General features: G+C 38.1%; 1 protein-coding gene across 1 annotated transcript in view; it reads right to left on the bottom strand.

Moving 5' to 3' along the window:
* Positions 1-18,181, bottom strand: part of cntnap5a (contactin associated protein family member 5a) — a 135,239-nt gene that overhangs the window by 40,990 nt on the left and 76,068 nt on the right. The window contains exons 11-13 of the mRNA XM_042494432.2: positions 15,330-15,436; positions 12,252-12,371; positions 5,547-5,747 (exon numbers count right to left, since the gene is read on the bottom strand). Of these exons, the coding sequence (XP_042350366.1) occupies positions 5,547-5,747; positions 12,252-12,371; positions 15,330-15,436 (428 nt within the window). The remainder of the gene's footprint in view (positions 1-5,546; positions 5,748-12,251; positions 12,372-15,329; positions 15,437-18,181) is intronic.

Consider the following 18,181-nt stretch of genomic DNA (forward strand, 5'->3'; position numbering starts at 1 on the left):
GTCTGATGTCAAAAGCCACAGACCAAGCATCAGTATTTGACGAGTTGGGAGAAAGACTGGGTTGTCTAGAAGCCTCTTGGGATTTTACGCCACAGCTTCCATCTCGCTGCTGCTCTGTCACTGTGGTCTCAACCCAACCTGTTCACATGCCCAAGTCGTCAAATACCAACATGACTTTGTCCCCTCAGCTTCTCATATCAATGCACATGGCATCCTTTAGCATCTGTATGTGACACACAGGTGTGTTTTTTTTACTGGGTGAGACGTGTTGTAGCACATGGTTAACAATGTCTAACAGTTGCGGTTTAATAACACTACTTTATTAAAATAACTCTTTTGTATGATTTGTGGTTTGATACGGGGCATGAATAGGATTCTCCTGGGTGAAAGTCTGGAGTTACACCCATTCACCTCCCCTGAAAAGCAACTTACATACCTTGTACTCTGACTTAATGTGCTTGTAAATTGGGAAACACAGTGAGCTTTTTCTGGTGGCGATAGGCTTTGTCAGCACTATGTGAACTCATTTGGCAAGGGCTTGAATGTAATGGATGTTCTTTTTTATGTGAAAGTCCTGCGCTCCAGCTTTAATGAAAATCAAAATTCTGACAACCGCTGCATGAAGCCCCCACAAGCAGCTGGTAGAGTCTGCAATGTTAATTAAATTCACAATACAAAAGAGCTGGGAACAAACAGCAAATGTGGTGCTGGAGGAATCTTCAGAAATGCCGAAATTGAAATGGTAGATTGGGATTCTGGTTTTAAACACAATCATAAGAACTAGTTGTTGTTGGAAAATTTGGTAATACTTCAATCTCAAACTAAGAACATGGTTACAGTGCTACAGTGTAAATCATTAATTAAAAAAAAAATACAAGACACATCTCAACAGCTGCTGGTCAGACACACAGCATCTCTGGCAAAGATTTTTAATGAGTGTAGAAGAAAATACTGTCTTCTGGGCTTTCCAATGTAGATTTGGCTTTCTCATTCTGTCAATGTCCATTCATGAAAGGACACAAATGACAAACCATTCGAGTGGATAAACACAGCAGGTAGAAAAGTCATTAAATTGCTGTTGTGGATGTTTATTACTTCACTCTCACGTTAAAAGCCAAACAGTTACCTCTCGACAAAATTAATTCACTATGGAAGGTAAATAGGAAAAAAACAAGTGTTTAACAATGCAAATCAGACCACACTGGAACATCATTACAACGACAACAAACAACCGAACATCAATGTTTAAGTGAACAGTAGAGACAGACAGGAAAGATGGCAGAGGGGACATGTTGTACAGCTAAACTCCAAACCTTCCAGAACAAATGCCAGCATCAATAAACCCAGCAGGCTGCTTCAAACAGCTGCTGGTGTTGTTTTTTTCCCTTGTAAATTAGCGTGATAAGTGCAATTTTGTCTAATAATTAATTTGAATATGCTGTGAAATATGTTTGATATCAAAAGAGATATTGTTTGTGTCGACACGTTCGGCAAAGTGAAGTGAAAAGAGACATCTGACCTTCTTCCACAGGAGATTTCTATGCTCCAACAACAAAGGCAGCCATCAAAAAAATATCAGATTGTTTCTGAAAGTGTTCATGCAGCTATAAAACAGGCTGTTTCCTGTCTCTCTTTGATGTCTGCCGTGATAATGAACTTGTTTGTTTGCACATGCATGGCGCCCGGGGAATGGATGGGACTTCATGAATGTTTCATGATTTAAGAGCAAATGTTTGGGACACCATAGGTGCCAAAGCAGTTCAAGATGAATGCACACAAAAAGAATGGAGTCCGCCTCTCTGGTTAGTGTGAAAATATAACAAGAAGAGCGAGAGCAGAAGGCAGGGTGTTGAAGGCGCAGCGGCTCTCAATGTGACAAAGCACAGACAGACAGCCCGACTTTCAGTTCACAATGTAACAACAAACATTTCCCTGATGCTGCAAAGTACAGAACAGTTGAGACACACAACTTCCACATTAAGGCCATGTTCAGATCGACTTCAGCCCTAAAAACAGCAGCCCGCTTTCTCATTCAAACACAGCCTGTCTGGCGACGCAGTGGGGTGCCGATGCAGAAGGCTCTGGCAAACAAATGAAGGGTTGGCCTGCAAAAAACTTTGACAAAACACAATGCAACATCATCTGGCAAGGCGGTGCATTTCCCAATTAAATACAAGCAAACACCAAGCGGCAATCTCCAGGGACTGAAAAATGAAGCCAAGACCAAAACTGCAGTTCCTCTAATGGCCACTTGAGGCTGCCCCCAAGAGTGAGTCAATCCCCACAGACCCCCATGTTAAAATATCCAACTTTACATGGAAATAAACATGTTTGCAGCCTGGTACAAAAAACGATTTTGGATGTGTATAGCTGATGTACCCATACATGACAACTGTACAGGAGGTGAAGTTTTATAACTCAAATGTTTAGATGTTGTTAAGGCATAAAGTTATGTATAATTAAGGGTGTGGCTGCTTTTAGAGACTTGTTGCTGTCAATAGTCACCATGTCATCTCCATGTCACCACTACAGCTTTAAGGGCCTAGATTTCTTTACAACATTAAGGCGTTGTTCAAATATATCAGATTCAAATGATATTCAAATATAATTTTAGGTAGCTGGCATACATGGATGGAGGAGAGAGAGAGAGAGAGAGAGAGTGAGGAAACATGGGAAGAAATTAAAGAAACATATGTGATGGTAAATGAAATGTTGCACATTGATGCATATTAGAGATACATTGCGTCAGCAGCTACAGAAAATAAATTTGCCACTGTGTTACATTATGTAGAATGTTACCTAAATCAGATTCATTTAACAATGTCAGTACATGCAAAAAAAAATTCATGGCTTTTCCAAAACTCTTTTTCAGGTTTTCCATGACCGTTGGAACCGTGTACAGATTATAGCCTTAGCTGTCACTATTTCTGTGTGTTTTCACTTCTTAAACATTTATAGTAGCATTTTGGTCACCTTAAAAGCTCTTGTTCAGTTTTTGGTTATACTAAAAGAGGAGTCTGATGCTTGATTTTTCCGGTAAGTTTTGTTGTAATGATATAAGCTTGTTTTTTTCCTAGTAAAAATTAGCATGACTATAGCTCTAAAAGCACTGAGCTAACTAGATCCTCTCGCTCATACATCCAAAAAATCCAAGATGGAAACAGCAAAAATGCAAAACTTCAGGCTTTAAGAGACCACAAACCAATGAGTGATGTTACATGGGCTACATCCATTATATTATACCGCCTATGGTCAGCATCCATTCCTGGTAGAGCATTTTGTAACATGAATGCTGTATTTCTACTGAAGAAATCTTGCTTCATAGTATTATAAACCATTTTGGAGCGTTCTGGCGTCTGAAACGTGCATTAATCTGTTTCTCAAGCCAGACTTCCTGGGTCTTATTTCATGTCTCAGTGTACGTTTCAGCAACACTCCTCCACTAATGCAGACCCCTGCATTTTTTCAAATGCATGGCTGTTTTCAGTCTGAACACCCACTAAGCCGGCCGCATCTGTAGATCTAAATCTGTCTCCACAATCAAAAGGACAACAGCAAAATCTCTCTTCCTCTTTCTATAATACAATAGTGTGCATCACAGCCAACATTTGGTCAAGGCTGGGGCCGACTGCCTGGTCACTCTGCTGAGCCTCAGCTGTTTTCAGAGAAGTATAAAACACATTTTCAATTCAAAATCTAATCCTGTGTCCCTGTGTCTTTTGTTCCCTTATCTCTTTTAAATCTTCTTTACAAGAAAGTTCTGGCTAAGACAGGCAGCAGCACATTTAGACAAAGCTGCAGATATACAACAGTTACAGAACATTAATTTAAAAAATCTGAATCTCAGCATACCAAAAAATCAGGTCAACATATTCTGGATCACATTGAGGCATAAAGTTAGTCAAAGCATCTATACAACCTTAAGCACCTTTCTCCAACTCCTTCAACCTATTTTTGAAAACTCTTAAAGAGACCTGATCCCCAAGACCCAAATCAGTCTGCTGCAGATTTCAAGCTGCAGGGGCAGCACACCGAAAAGTCCTTTTTCCCACTTCAAAACTTTGGGGACAAATAGCAAGAGTCTTACAAATTATGTCACAGAGTGGAGACAGTGGCTTCCAGCATCTTTCAGAATGATACATTTAGATAAGAAGCAAACAAGTTAAGAATTGTCTCATAAATAAGGACATGTTGGTGATTAAGTCTGCACATGGACAATGCAGGTCAGCCAGCCCGAGCATACAGAGAGAAATGGTGAATGAGGGTTGTAAGATTTGTAATGAACCTCAGTGCTCCATGGCATACAGTAACAAAAGAGTGAAGGCACTGAGAAGATGCATGCACACATATTTTTCTCCGTGACCAAACAACCTCTGGAGCTGAAAAATGAAAAAACTTTTGACAAAACACAAGCAACATCATCTGGCAAGGTGCTGCACTGGCCAATTAAACATGTGCAAGCACCAAACAGCAACCGCCAGGGCTGAAAAATGAAGCCAATGCTAAAGTGCCAAAAAACTGCAAGTCCTCTAATGACTACTTGAGGCTGGCTCCAGAAGCGAGTCAATCCTCTCAAACTCTCATGTTAAAGTGCCCAACTTTACAGTATGAATAAACATGTTTCCAGCCCACTACAAAATCCGTTTTGGTCTCTTTAGCTAATTCCAATATTAATGACAAGTGTATGAGGGGTGAATCTATAAAAAACTCAACTTTGAATGTGATTAAGGCTTACAGTTATGCATATGGAACGGTGTGGCAACTTTAAATGAAGAGTGGGCGATGTCTGTTGACAGGTCGCTATCATTGCAGCATCGTTGGTTAGGTAACCACGAGGTACCGAATAAAGCCGAAGCCTTGTTCAGTGTTTTGTTGTACTAAAGGACCATTTGAGGAATCCGCTTTTCCTGTGAAAATATTTAGTTTTAAAGGTTTTAAACTTGTTTCGCCTGCGAAAATTAGCATTAGTACAATCCTAGTTAACCGTAGCTGTAAATGCATTGTCCTAACCAAACAGATCATCTAATGCCAAGGTAAACTTGACATAAATTGCTGACAACATTTGAGGTTGATATTTTGTTCATTTTAAATTGTGTTGTCAAGTTACCAAAATCCAGTGTATTCCAAACATCTCATAAAATAATGACTTTAAGTCTTAAAGTACAGAGAACAAAACTCAACGTCTGCAAAAGTTAATGCCCACACTATGTCGAATTATAATGTTGCTAGACATTTAAATTTGTCAACCTAATTTTGATTCCAACAAATTTTAACCTCTGTCTGATGTAAGAGTCCAAAGTCTTTCTGATGTTATTTCTACGTCTGGTGCCAGCTGGGTAACGGACGACGTCACAGTGGCTGCATCCATTATTAAGGACAGAGGGATGTCGTATGCTGTGCGTTTATAAATAAAAAGACTTAGCTTGACTTATTTTATACAGTCTGTGTCCATGACACATTTTATTATTTTTGCTGACATAAAAAAATATCTGATCTCAGCTCACAAATACTACAGGTCAATGCAAGCAGAGAGAAATAAAACTCACCTTTTGTATTAAAGAGACGGGACTTCTTGCAGTTGTAAACCACTTCCTGTTGGCACTGCTCTGACGCTGACACGATGGCACGGAGCTGCTCAGCTGAGGCACTGTAGTTGAACTTCATGATGTGCGGTTTGTGAAGAGAGGAGCCTTGGACTGTGACTGGAGCTGTGCTGTTGTGTGTCAACACCGTCCACACCTTCTCATCTAAAAGAAAAAATAAAAATCTGTTACCATAAAACCCACTGCAACAGCCTTTCTAAATACATGTTAGACTCGTAGCATGATCCCACTGCGCTCACACTAAAAAATAAATGTCAGTGTTTGCCTGAATCTGCAGTTCACACTTTTTACTGTGCATACTGAGGCAATACTGTAACATGATACTATTGTCCTCCTACTGCCCTCTAAACACCAAAAATAGTCTACTAGCATCAGGCCACTGCACCAACCATTTCTGAATACATAAAAAAAAAACCCAAACATGCGGTAACACCTCATCCAGACAATTTCTTCTACATACAGTACAAAAACAAATTTATTTGTTTTTAGCAGGTTTACTTCAAAGAGCAAATGTCACAATCTCAATTGCCATGAAGGGAAAATGTAAATTATGCAGCCCAATGGTCAGAAGAAATTGTGGCATTGTGGCATTTCTGCAAACGACAGATATATTAGATTTGTACCTTTCATACGAATCGTGTCAATGTTAATAAAGCAATGTAGTTTACAAAGCACTTTTTCATGCGAAAGACGAGGGGAAGGTGGATGATTTGGCACCACAACTAGACGCCTGTCAAGCTCCAGACCACTGTTTTACAACAACAAAATCTGCTGTTTTTAGCAAGTCATGGGTGTTTTTTAGCTTCCCAAAGTTGCATTTCCAGCATGAATAGTGCCTCAAAAAACAGTTGTTCTTTGTTGTGTAATTGTTGAGTGCTGAGTTTTTTCCTTAAGCCAAAACATGATCTTCTCCTAACTACAACCAAGCACGTAAACCTTTAAACAACCATAGCATTGCTGAAGTGTGTCCACTACATAATGATCCACAAAAATAACACACCCATGCTTTGCAGAAACATGCAATGCCAAATTTAGTTTTATTATTTATTTATTTTTATATTTTATTCATCTTTAATCCAGGGTTGACAGAAAATTGGTAAAGTACTCTCTACAACTTTACCATCACAAAAATACTCCCTTAATTTTGTGTGCACCAGTTTGGATGAGCCATTATGCTAAGCTTTCATGGAAAGGCACACTTAAGATAAAATTCAACAAATAATTAAAATAAAGAATAATATATGCAAAATATACTTTCACACATGGCAAAACATAGCACTAAATGAGAATGGACAACAAAAAGAAACTTAAAAACAGATACATTTTTACATATTTCTAAATTTTTCCCAGGTTTTCTATAGTACATCCATTGTTTTAATGTCTTTTGACTTTTTATATGTGCAAAACTACTTGGCAATAAGAACATTTCTGATTCTGAAATTGGACAAAACAGGCAACTGTGAAACAGCTTTTAAAAGTAAAAAAATGAACAGTATTTAGTGAACTGATAAAAGTGAATCAGATCGTATTGCTGTGGGCATTTTGGTTTGTGTGTCATATTTAACCGTACATGTCAAAACTGTGGCAAGTCCGTCAGTGAGTCTGTGATTCTGCGTTGCTGGCTGAGCTGCCAGTGTGTTATGGTGACATTTCACAAATCTTTGCAGTTTTGCATCACTGAAAACCTAATGAATGCTCTTGTTTCCAAGCTTATGTGAACCCTAAATGTCCTGAAAATAAACCTTACAGTTCCAGACACGATCTTATCACGGCTCCTTTCTCATCGCCTACATTTGTCGCTTAGAGTTAAAGACACTTGAGACAAAAGGGAGTCAAGAGTTAGTACAGTAAAGTCAGATGAGGATCCATCCCATTTCATCCCCGCTCGGTTTTCATTATACGGTCTTCATGTTTGCTCTGCCTCGGAGAAAATCCCTCTCACTTTGTGATTATTCACATCAGGTTGTCAGGCTTAGAGCTATTTACATTTCTAATAGATTCCTTAATTGAGGTCAAGTAGAAGCAATTCTGCTGCCCAACAATTCAGCTTTGTGTGAAGAGGACTGAAAACACAAAATGCCAGACCCAGACAGCGGAGAGGCAGCAGCGCTCCACTCTGTAACGTCACCGGTACATTAACCTTGCAAAGGACAAAGTAGCTGAGAAAGTTGTGACAGCTCGGTGATGAATACTGTCTCCACAGTGTCAAATCTTAACTGAAAGTGTTTTGTCCTGCATGTCACGAGGGCCGTGGATCAGGTTGTGTCCTGCTCCCTGTCAGTCAAATGTCACATCTTTCAGGTTATCGTTCGGGTGATACGGAGCACATTGTGTTCTTGCCATCAAAAGATCACACTGATAGTCTGATGGGACAATACAATGAATGGTGCAACAGTCCTGCCAAACTATACTACAGTAATTGTATACTGTACATAAACAAAGGTCAAGGTCATGGAGAACAGATTATGATAAAATTTAGTTTGGATATTTGTAGAAGGAAATTAGAAGGTAGATTTATTAGTCATTTTTTAAACAAAGTTTAAAAAGTTGTGCATGTTTTGTCATGGTTTTATTGACTCCTTATACTTACTTTACTGTTTCTTTAGCAAGAGGTCAACTGTTTTGAGCAGCACTAGTATATCACCACAAAGGTGCATCATTTACAGAAACTAATGTTGTATTTAAAAAATGAAACTCATGCACAAGGAGCACGCAGAAACAATGCCTGCAAAAACACGAGAAACTGCAAAACTAGGAACACGCAGAAACAGAGTCCATTCAAACACAGGAGAAATTGTACAAACTAGGGATACGTGGAAACAGTGCTTACTCAAAAAATGAGAATTTACAAGCACTAGGAACACACACAAACAGTGCTCGCCAAAAACAGGAGAAACTGCACGAACTAGGAGCATGCCGAAACAGCACCTGCTCTAAAACAAGAGAAACTGCACACACTAAGAGCATGATCAAACAGGGCCCACCCAAAATCAGCTACAAGCATATGGAAACTGCTTGGACGCACAAAAAAAGGAGAAACTACATGCACAAGGAGCACACGGAAACAACGGTCATTCAAAAACAGAAGAAACTGCACACACTAGGAGCACGCGGAAACAACAATTGCAAAGACACAGGAGAAACTGCACAGTCTCGGAGAAGGCGAAAGACAACACCTGTTCAAGATCCCAACTCCCACTAATCTCTCCTGTCCTGCTCTCCTTTAAATCAATTCATCAATTCAAGCAGCTCAGCAGAATCGTTAGCAATGTCAGCCCCCCCTCCCAATACAGAAGGTTTTCAAAAAAAACCAAACAAAAAACAATTTGTTTTGTTTTGCACTTTTTCTGCCTATGGGTCTCATCAATATATGGTTAATATATGGAAAACTATCACTTTTTGCTATATTTTGTTGTAAAGAATATTTTTGCCATGCCAATCTATGTAATAATGGACACGTGAAAAAACATGATAGTCTCTTCTTCTACCTCAGACAGAGGTATTTAAAAAACTAAAGGCCCCTTTATGGATTTGTTCCTGTACTGAAAGTACCCAACACCTTTAAAAGCAAAATTCTGCCCCTTCCAGGACCTGATATCTCAAAAATCAATGGGCAAAAGGAGGATGTGGATATTCTCCACAATCAGGTCATAATAATAAGTTTCTCTCTCTCTCTCTCTCTCTCTCTCTCACACACACACACACACACACACACACACACACACACAAACAAACACACAAACAAACACACAAACAAATCCAAATGTAATGGGCAGATTGCTGTGGAGTTTATAAGGGAATAACACTTTTTTTGTAGCACCAATTCAGTTTAAAATATCATTTTGCACAAAAAACATCTTATAATTAAATGGTGGACTCCCATGAAATTTACTGAGCAGATTAGAGCTCCCAGGGGGATTAACCCTTTTGACTTTAATGACCCAACGCTCTGATGTAAATTATGGCCTCTAGAGGCCACAGTGGGGCTTTAGACTTGTAAGCTTGTTAAATTGTGACACTTTTAAATCTGAGAAGCTATAACTTTAACATGGTTAATTTTACTGAAAGCTGAAATGTACAAGATGCTTCTTGTGGCCCACTGAACCTTTTATTATTTACTAGGGACATTATGATAACTTGTTTTTCCTTTTAATTAAAGACAGATAAGATAAGGCAGGATGTTGCATGAACATAATGATATGTTATGCTTTAGCTATAAGCTCCTTTTCTCTTTTTTTAAAATATGACCAGTTGATGTCACAATGACTCTGCTGTATGATAGTAGTAGGAGGTAGGAGGAAAAACAGCTACAATGGCAAAAATGGCTACAAATGTCTATGTATTAGAGTATAACTTACCAATCAGGCTAAGAAAGATGGAAGATGATTTTTCGTTTGTGCAAATGTGTTGTGTTAGAGATCTCTGCCATAGCAGGTGAGGTGATTAACAGCGAGACAGTGTAGGTGACGACAATTTGTACATTAAACAGGGAATGAATGTATCCTACAGTGAAGTAATGAGCTAATGTGTAATGACTGATGCAGTCATATTCTATTTCCATTTCTGTTGCAGCTAAGATAAGCAATGGTTGCTGTCTGTGTGCTTACACTTTTCTTATGTTCTTTAAAAAGTACAATGCATTCAGGAAACTTTGTATTCAGGAAACTTTGGTTCAATGCCAAAATTATTTGCAATCTCAGTGAAACTGGTAGATATAAATGAACACATAACCATTCAGATCCCCCATTCATTCAAATGGACTTCACCTTTCCAACCAAATGCACCGACGTATTTGATGAGACGTCTGTAACCAAATCAGTGTTCCACATCATCTAAAGTAGAGCCACGCCCCCTTTTTTAGCAACCAACTCTGAGAAATGAAGGAAGAGCAAGGCACCTTTTCATTTAAACTGTGTTTTGGAGTAAACATGGGATGTTTCATAGCGTATACATGTACATACATTTTATATATATACATCAAAATATCATATATTCATTAATCTGAGTTAATCATTCATTAATAATACATAATCTCACATTTTTTGTTAAAAGAAGTTCTGTAAGGAGATTTTTATATTTTATATTTTCAGGGATGCTTTAGTTTATACTCTATTTACATATTTACATACTTTCAATTCTGTTTTTAGAGAAGCCACATTGCACATTAAGCCATGTCACACATTACACACTGGGAATTTTTCATCTTTATTAAACCTTACTTATAGTTTTTAATTGCTTTATCAGTATGATTTGGGTTCCATAAGTAATTTATTCTAGCTTTCGTGCTCAGCTGCCATATAAAGTCATTTCCTGTAAGGATCAATAAAGTTTCTTTATATTTACTGCCATTTGTTTTTGTTTGTTTTTTTTGTGGTGATTTTTTCATTAAGATTCTTCGTCCATTGGTATAGAAAACAGAAAAAAAATAACATACAATAAAGTATCCTGATCTTTTTTATTTGCTAATGGTTTATGAGTGCATTTAGTTTAGAAATCTACCATTATGATATATAATGTTTTGTGTGTGGAACATAATTGGTTTCTGAACAGGTTAAGTTGACAGTGCGTGTTAAGGTTAATTGAAATTTGCTCACAGAGAACCTTCTGGTAGTCCAGCAGAGGATAAAGGTGAACAATAATTGTTTTATAGCCGTATATCCTATCTTCAACACTCACAAAGTTGATAATTAATGGCGCTCTCATAGAGTTCAGCCAGGGAATAAAGATCCTCAAAATTTATTCTGTGTCCTGTTCAATCATTTACGCATAAACTCCATAAGAAAAGAAGATTTTAGGACCCAATAACAGATTAAAAGACTATTTAAGGATAATTCACCTCTGAAGTTTGTCTTCACGTTGCCTTTTTACAAACACATGAAGAGGAAAAAAACAGGAAATCAAACTCGGGGGACTGACAGCAGGTCATGCAGCACTCTAACGCCTCTAACTATGAGCATTGTTTATATTATCAGACTACAAATCAACTGCATGTTATGAGAAATGACAAACAGAGAAAGAGTGAAAGAGGCGTCTTGTGAAGAAATATTCGCTTGCAAGTTAATGGACCTAATGAACTGACAGAGGACATGGAGCCTGCTGACAGGCATAAGTGTTGCCATGGTTACCAAAAGATTTACATAAAAACCATGCTTGGCTTATATAGAGTGATTGTAGGCTCACTTCCTGAGCGGTTCACAATCAGCAGGATGGATTTAATGTGGTTCAGCTTTTGAAATCCTGCTAAAGTCACACATCTACTATCAGAATGAAACAGAATCCAGACCCTGAGGCTGTTTTGTTCGTGCAGAGGTTCGATTTTCAGCCCAAATGGGGTTTGTTTTAACCAAAACAAACAGGTTAGGTGAGAGAATACCCTGAGATGCCTTCCGATGTGTTGCAAATTAAACACATGGTCACTTAGAAAAGCTCCTGACTCCCTACAGATATGTCCTGAACTCTCGGGGACTGCCCTGAGCGGCCGTAATGATTTCTTCCCGGATCGTAAACTGTCAGATAGCTGTGCTGGTATGGATCGATGCGGTGCGATCTCTCTAAGTGAGTGGACTCTTTACACTGAGCTTTCTGCCAGTCCTCAGTGGAACTCAAAAAGGGTAAAAGGTGACAACGTGTGAATTACAATGATCTTACCTGTCATGTTGCAGTATACCTGTGCCGGCCCCAGGGGACCACTCCCATCTGGATCAATGGAGTAGAAGCCCGAGGAGCTGCCAATCAGCTTGTAGGCCTCACAAGACGACTCATAGATCGCTGCAAGAAGCAGAGTGGGGACAGAAATCAGCTCCAAGAATCAGCCCACGCTCCGACAGCTTTCTCCTGCTGAGTCATCTGACTGCATGAAATCTTTATTTACGAACTGTTTAGAGGTTATTGTCTTCATACTTTAAAAAGCGTTGGTGGCATATGTTTCTGTTCTATTTATATAAGCAGTTTTTGCTCTAATACAGATTATGGCATCGCAACAACCCCTATATATGTATATGTATACAAACACACACACACACACACACACACACACACATATGTGTGTGTGTATATATGACTAATGCAGAGGTCTTGATCTGAATACATTTACTTAAAAAAAGGGGGGATTTGAACAGGATTTCTGAACTGAGTGTAATTTTCACCTTGCTTAAAGGGACAGTTCACCCCCAAAATCAAAACTGCATGTTGTTCCTCTTCCCTGTAGTGCTATTGATTAATCTACATTGTTTTGGTGTGAGCTACCGAGTGTTGGTGATATCAGCCGTAGCGATGTCTGCCTTTTCTCCAATACAGAAATGAAAACAGAAATGTCCCTTTCCAGAAATCATGACCCAGTTACTCAAGATAATTCACACACCTTGTTGTGAGCACTTTCATGTAGGAACTAGTTTCTGTCTACCGAAGCACACCTGCAAACCGAATCACCCCCCGTAAAGCCCCCAGGAATTTTTAATGGCCAGATCGGGCCACTGAAAACCTTGGGGTAACTCACCAGACTCTAAGCCATAACTGAATTTTAAGAATTTACTGATAATCCTGTTGAAGTTTACAGGCTAGTTGAAAACTAGGTCAAAATGGCGAGTTAAGAAATCATATACTGGTATACTTTGAGTTCTTATTTTACACTCAACATTACTAATTATCTGATGTGCAAAGACTAATACCGATAAAGTTAATAGTTTGAGTTCAACAACATTCCTGTTTTTAAATGTTGTGTATCTACGTATGTTAAGCGATTTGTATACTTTCTTGCTAGCCGATGTTTGATATAATTTGGGAGTAAATTGCATTCTCGCATTGCTCTTCATATTACTGTACGTTGACATGATATAGTTTTGGATTTTGGTAAAATAAAACAACCCCCAGCAGAGTGCCTTGTGGAACACTTATGTGTATCTTTACTGACAGACAGTTTTTTGTACATAATAGGTGGCATCTTTGTTGTTATGAAATACCTAATGAACACCGTCAAAGACCCCATCAATCTGTTTTTCACTTCAGACCAACAGAGACATTCATGTAATTTAAAAACCTTTGTTCTTAACCCACAACACAGCAAAGTTTTGTAATATTACCTAATGATGAGTTGGCCCAAACTACTGAACAAAAGTCTGAATGAGACAAAACCAAAGCTTGAATTACTTGTTTGATTGTTTCTTGCGTCAGTTAATTTTCAAATTTAATGCGCCTGATGTTTTTCTGCGCCGTTTCTGCCCCAAGTGTGCTAAAAATAATGAACGGTCCAGCTCCAAAATCTACTTGTGGTGGCGGATGTTTAAGTTGAGGCCCACCACAAATTAATAAATGTGTGAGAAATGGTGCTTGCTTTAAAAAATGAGCCTCTTTAAGACAGTAATATTGGCTTCCAGCGATTCGCCTCTCTATACCTCTCTAGAAAACTGAGGCTAAAGCTTACAGGTCCCAGGCAAAATGTCAGCGTCCTCACCAGCTGATGATTTATGTAGGCATGTGAATAAATAATGCTGATATTAATAATGTGTGGGGCTGGTTAGTTCCAGTATCATAAGTAGTCTATGATGAGGAAAAATATAAAATGAGAGTCATTTTTCATTTTAACACAACCCTGTTTGGCTGTTTAAATGCTTGGATAGACGAAACAGAGTTTAGATTTATGTTTTACAGTTTGTTTTTTCCAAATAACATGTATTCATTTTAACACACAAGGTTTATTAAGCTTTACAAAAGGCTTATAGGATGATGACTTACTAATTGGTAACCCTTTCTTGAATTATGAGTTTGGCTAGAGTTGCTGTAAACTTGCCCACACTGAATAAATAGAAAGGATAGGAGAATAGTGCTTATATTAGTGCTACTCTGTGATAAAGCAGCACACAGAGCAGCATTCAGACTGAGGGGAAATACTACAGTATGGATGTGCTATTGCTTTTTCATTTTCTTTTTTTGTTTTTTGTTTTTACTTCACTTCATAAAGTAATTTAGAATGAAATTGCCTTTGGAAGTAACTATCTATGGAGCTTACAAGAGAGGAGAAAAAGATGCCGTTTAATCCATTTCTTACATTTTTGCTCTTGTATCATCTGGTTTGGAAACCAAACTTTAGAGGATGCTCTTATTGGTTTCAAATACTCAGGTTTCAGATATAAGTTTGAGCTCAAGAAGTAAAAATGGGAAATGTTGATTTTATGTATTTTTGGGGCGAGTGGATGACTGTTGAGATAAAAAAAAAGGGTCTATTTCTAATTCAGCCGATGCTCTTATCTGTCATGTTCCCCCCAACATGCAAAGGGAGCTGTGTTTGCCTGCATATAAACAAGAAATCAGGATTCTGGGGTAGGAGAATATCACACGTGGTTTCCAAAGAGCCGTCTCCACAGCGAATATCAAAGCGATGTTGCAAAGTGTCAAAAGATGACACCCGTAAGGAAAAACTCCCACATGTAGAGTCAATCTAAAGTCAGCCATAAGCTATTTAAGGATATAGTTAAAAAAGCACCTTCTCAGAAATTTGAAAGTGAGAATAACAGCAATGATTGTAAGGTCACGTCATGTTGAAGCGGGACCAGGTTTTGCTCTGCCTCTCAGTTGCACAAATCGAAGAAAGCCGTGAGCAAGACAGGTAAAGATGTGTGTGCTGAATCAAATGACACAGCTCAGTGGACCTAAAATATATGAGGGGGTGCAGAGGGCGTAATAGCAGGTTTGAGACTAGGTGGTGAAATGAAAGTGCGAAGAACTGCTCACAGTTGTGACAGGTCGCTCCAGAGTATCCTGTTCCCGAGCAGTCGCAGGAGAAGGAGCTCCACGTCTGAGAGCAGCGGCCTTCGTGTTCACACAGGTTAGGAAGGCATCTAAAAAAAAAGAAAAGTTTGTTTAATATCAGGAGTTCATTTTTATTACTTTCTTGATTAACAACTTTTTTTTTCAGTGGATATTAAAAAGAGAAACAGTATAAATGCTTGTTTTTCAAACCAGCAGTGAAACAGTAAAAAAAAAAACCTCCCACACAGTGTCTTCTACATTTGTAATAATCACAAATTTGCTCTTCCCAAATAATTTGTGACTTTTTTAATGCTTTTTAAGACCTTTTTAAGATCATCTTTAACGAAATTAATGACAGATTTTGGACAAATCATCTTTTTCTCATTTTTGTATTTGTGTTGTTTTTTGCAGGAATATAGTTGTTTAAGTGAGTTCAGTTAATCTACATTTTGCCAACAGGTCAGAACAACTATGACGTAAAAAGACTATGTTTAGTGGTAGATTTAAAGATAGATTTATTATTAGTAACGCTGACTTTCGCACAAAAGAGCTTACCCCCCTTTGTTGACATCACAAATTTAAATTTAATACTATTTCATGAATGTTAGTGCTAAATATTAACAAAACTTAATTTAAGACATTCTTAAAAATGAGCAGCGGTAGAAGATATATTCAGCAGTAGTCATTGATACATAAACATGTAAGTATCACTATTGTTGGAGCGGGTAGAGGTGAAGCTAATTCCTGCTTAATCAATAATAATACATAATTTATTAGCTGACTGATATTTCATATCTGCGAAGTGACAAACAGAGGTGTGAATGAGTCACATGACCTGAACTTGTGTCAGATTCAAGTCACAAATTTGATGACTTTAGACTTGATTTAATAAGATCAAAAAAGACTAGAAATTTGACTTCAACACCGGTGAATAATGACTTTACTTGGAATTCAGCATTTTGACTTAAATACTTGTTACGTTTCTCACAAGCCCAAAAATAAAATAAAAAAAGATTGTTTTTTAAAGTGCCACAAATTCAGGTCATGTTCCCTCATTTTCACGATCAACTAACGTTAACATTTTTCATTCCCAGCATGCAGACACTTAATTCTCCAGACCCACTTTGTTTGAACCAATCTGACAGCATCTAGTCATGTTGCAGGAGAAAACCATGAAGAAATATCAGCACATTACTTAGCTCAAGTTGGAAAAAACGAGCACAAAGACTTTTTGGCTTCCAAAAAGTAAAGGAGTAAAAGTATTAAGTTGCATAAACAGAAATACGCAAAGTACCTAATAATCTTACTTAAGCACAGTGCTTGAGTAAATGTACTTAGTTACTTTCCAACACTGCTAATGATATCGAAACAGAAGAGAGAGGCAAATTATCACATGTGAAAAGTTGCAACTAGAGAATTGATTTACAAAATAGCTTCTAATAATAAATGTTCCTGTCAGATGACTAATAGAATCATCGCTACAGATCTAGTTTACTCCTTTTTATCTTCAAAGTTTGCCAATTTCCCAGCACTTTGATACTTTCAGAACAAATATAGCTATTAGCAGCAGCACCAGCAGCACAAAACAATAACAGTTTTTCGACAGCAAAACAAAAGATCACAGAATCCTCTCAGGCATTTGTATTAGGCACCAATAAAGTGACTTCCTTTGTTCGAGTTTGCAAACCTGATCTTTTATTTATCAGGTAAGAAAGACCCCTTCTCGGGGTTCTCTTTATTCTTTTGTATGCAATTATGAACACAAGCTTTGCAGCCCAACCGAAAGACTAATTTGCTGTTTATTCATGTTTCATTAAAAATCCCAAAGAACTGTGAAATAACAGTGTCTCATACTGTGCCCTTGTCTGAATTTGAAAAAGCTGACATGTCGCGGCGTTTCTCTAAAAATAAAAGCATTACTGTCACCTTCAGACTAGAATGCCTGCTAATGGGATTTTACCACGATGAGCGCTTCACAGAAATTTCAAACCGCACTCTTCTGATTAATAGTCCCTTCCTCGAGCCTCCTTCAGTTTCACATAATTGCCAGCCTTTCGAGCGTGCATATATAATTTCATACACTTTCATCTCTCACCTATTAACTGCAGCGGAGCAGGCCAGCCGCAACACGGATAAGGTTGCAGCCATTGGTTTAATTACCATCATGCTATATTCTGTTGTGTTCATGGGTGCCCTCGCAGGTCATGGAATTACAGTAGCCGGCACATCTAAGTGAACACTGACCATAAATTGAGTCGCATTGTTTAATTAGACACAGAGGAAAAGGAGATTAACTCCGCTAAAAGTTAATTTTCTCATTGTTCGGGGTCATTGGAAAAGCCACTGCGAGTGAAATGAAAGTTAACATCAATGCAATGAACATTTACAAAGCTGAGAACAGCAGCCTCACATGTCATGTCCTCACAACGGATTACAGCATGTCCCAAAGACATCGGGTGCACATCAAAAAGAAAAGCGTGGATAACGTCACTCACTCAGACGTTTCATTTCAGTTCTGCAAGTTTCTTTGTTGCTGTCTACACATATACTGCATACTGCATGAGTTGTTTCATTCATGAGACACATCACAAACTTTCTATGCTTGCATCTTTTGTACAAAAATACATTATGCAGTGACTGTAAAATTACATCGGTAAAACGTTTTGTAATATTTCACATTTCGATTTTCAGAGCTGTTTTTGCTTCAGCGGTAAACTACAGAAGGGTTTTCCTCAACTCTTAACGCTCCATGATCACTGCTGTTTATTTTAATGATGAGTGAAATGACTTCATGTAATGTGGAAGCTGTCATTTGTAGTGACAAACCCACAGAG

Source organism: Plectropomus leopardus, chromosome 10 (assembly GCF_026936395.1).
Source record: "Plectropomus leopardus strain MGB_pleo_1.0 chromosome 10, ASM2693639v1, whole genome shotgun sequence".
Taxonomy (NCBI): Eukaryota; Metazoa; Chordata; class Actinopteri; order Perciformes; family Serranidae; genus Plectropomus; species Plectropomus leopardus.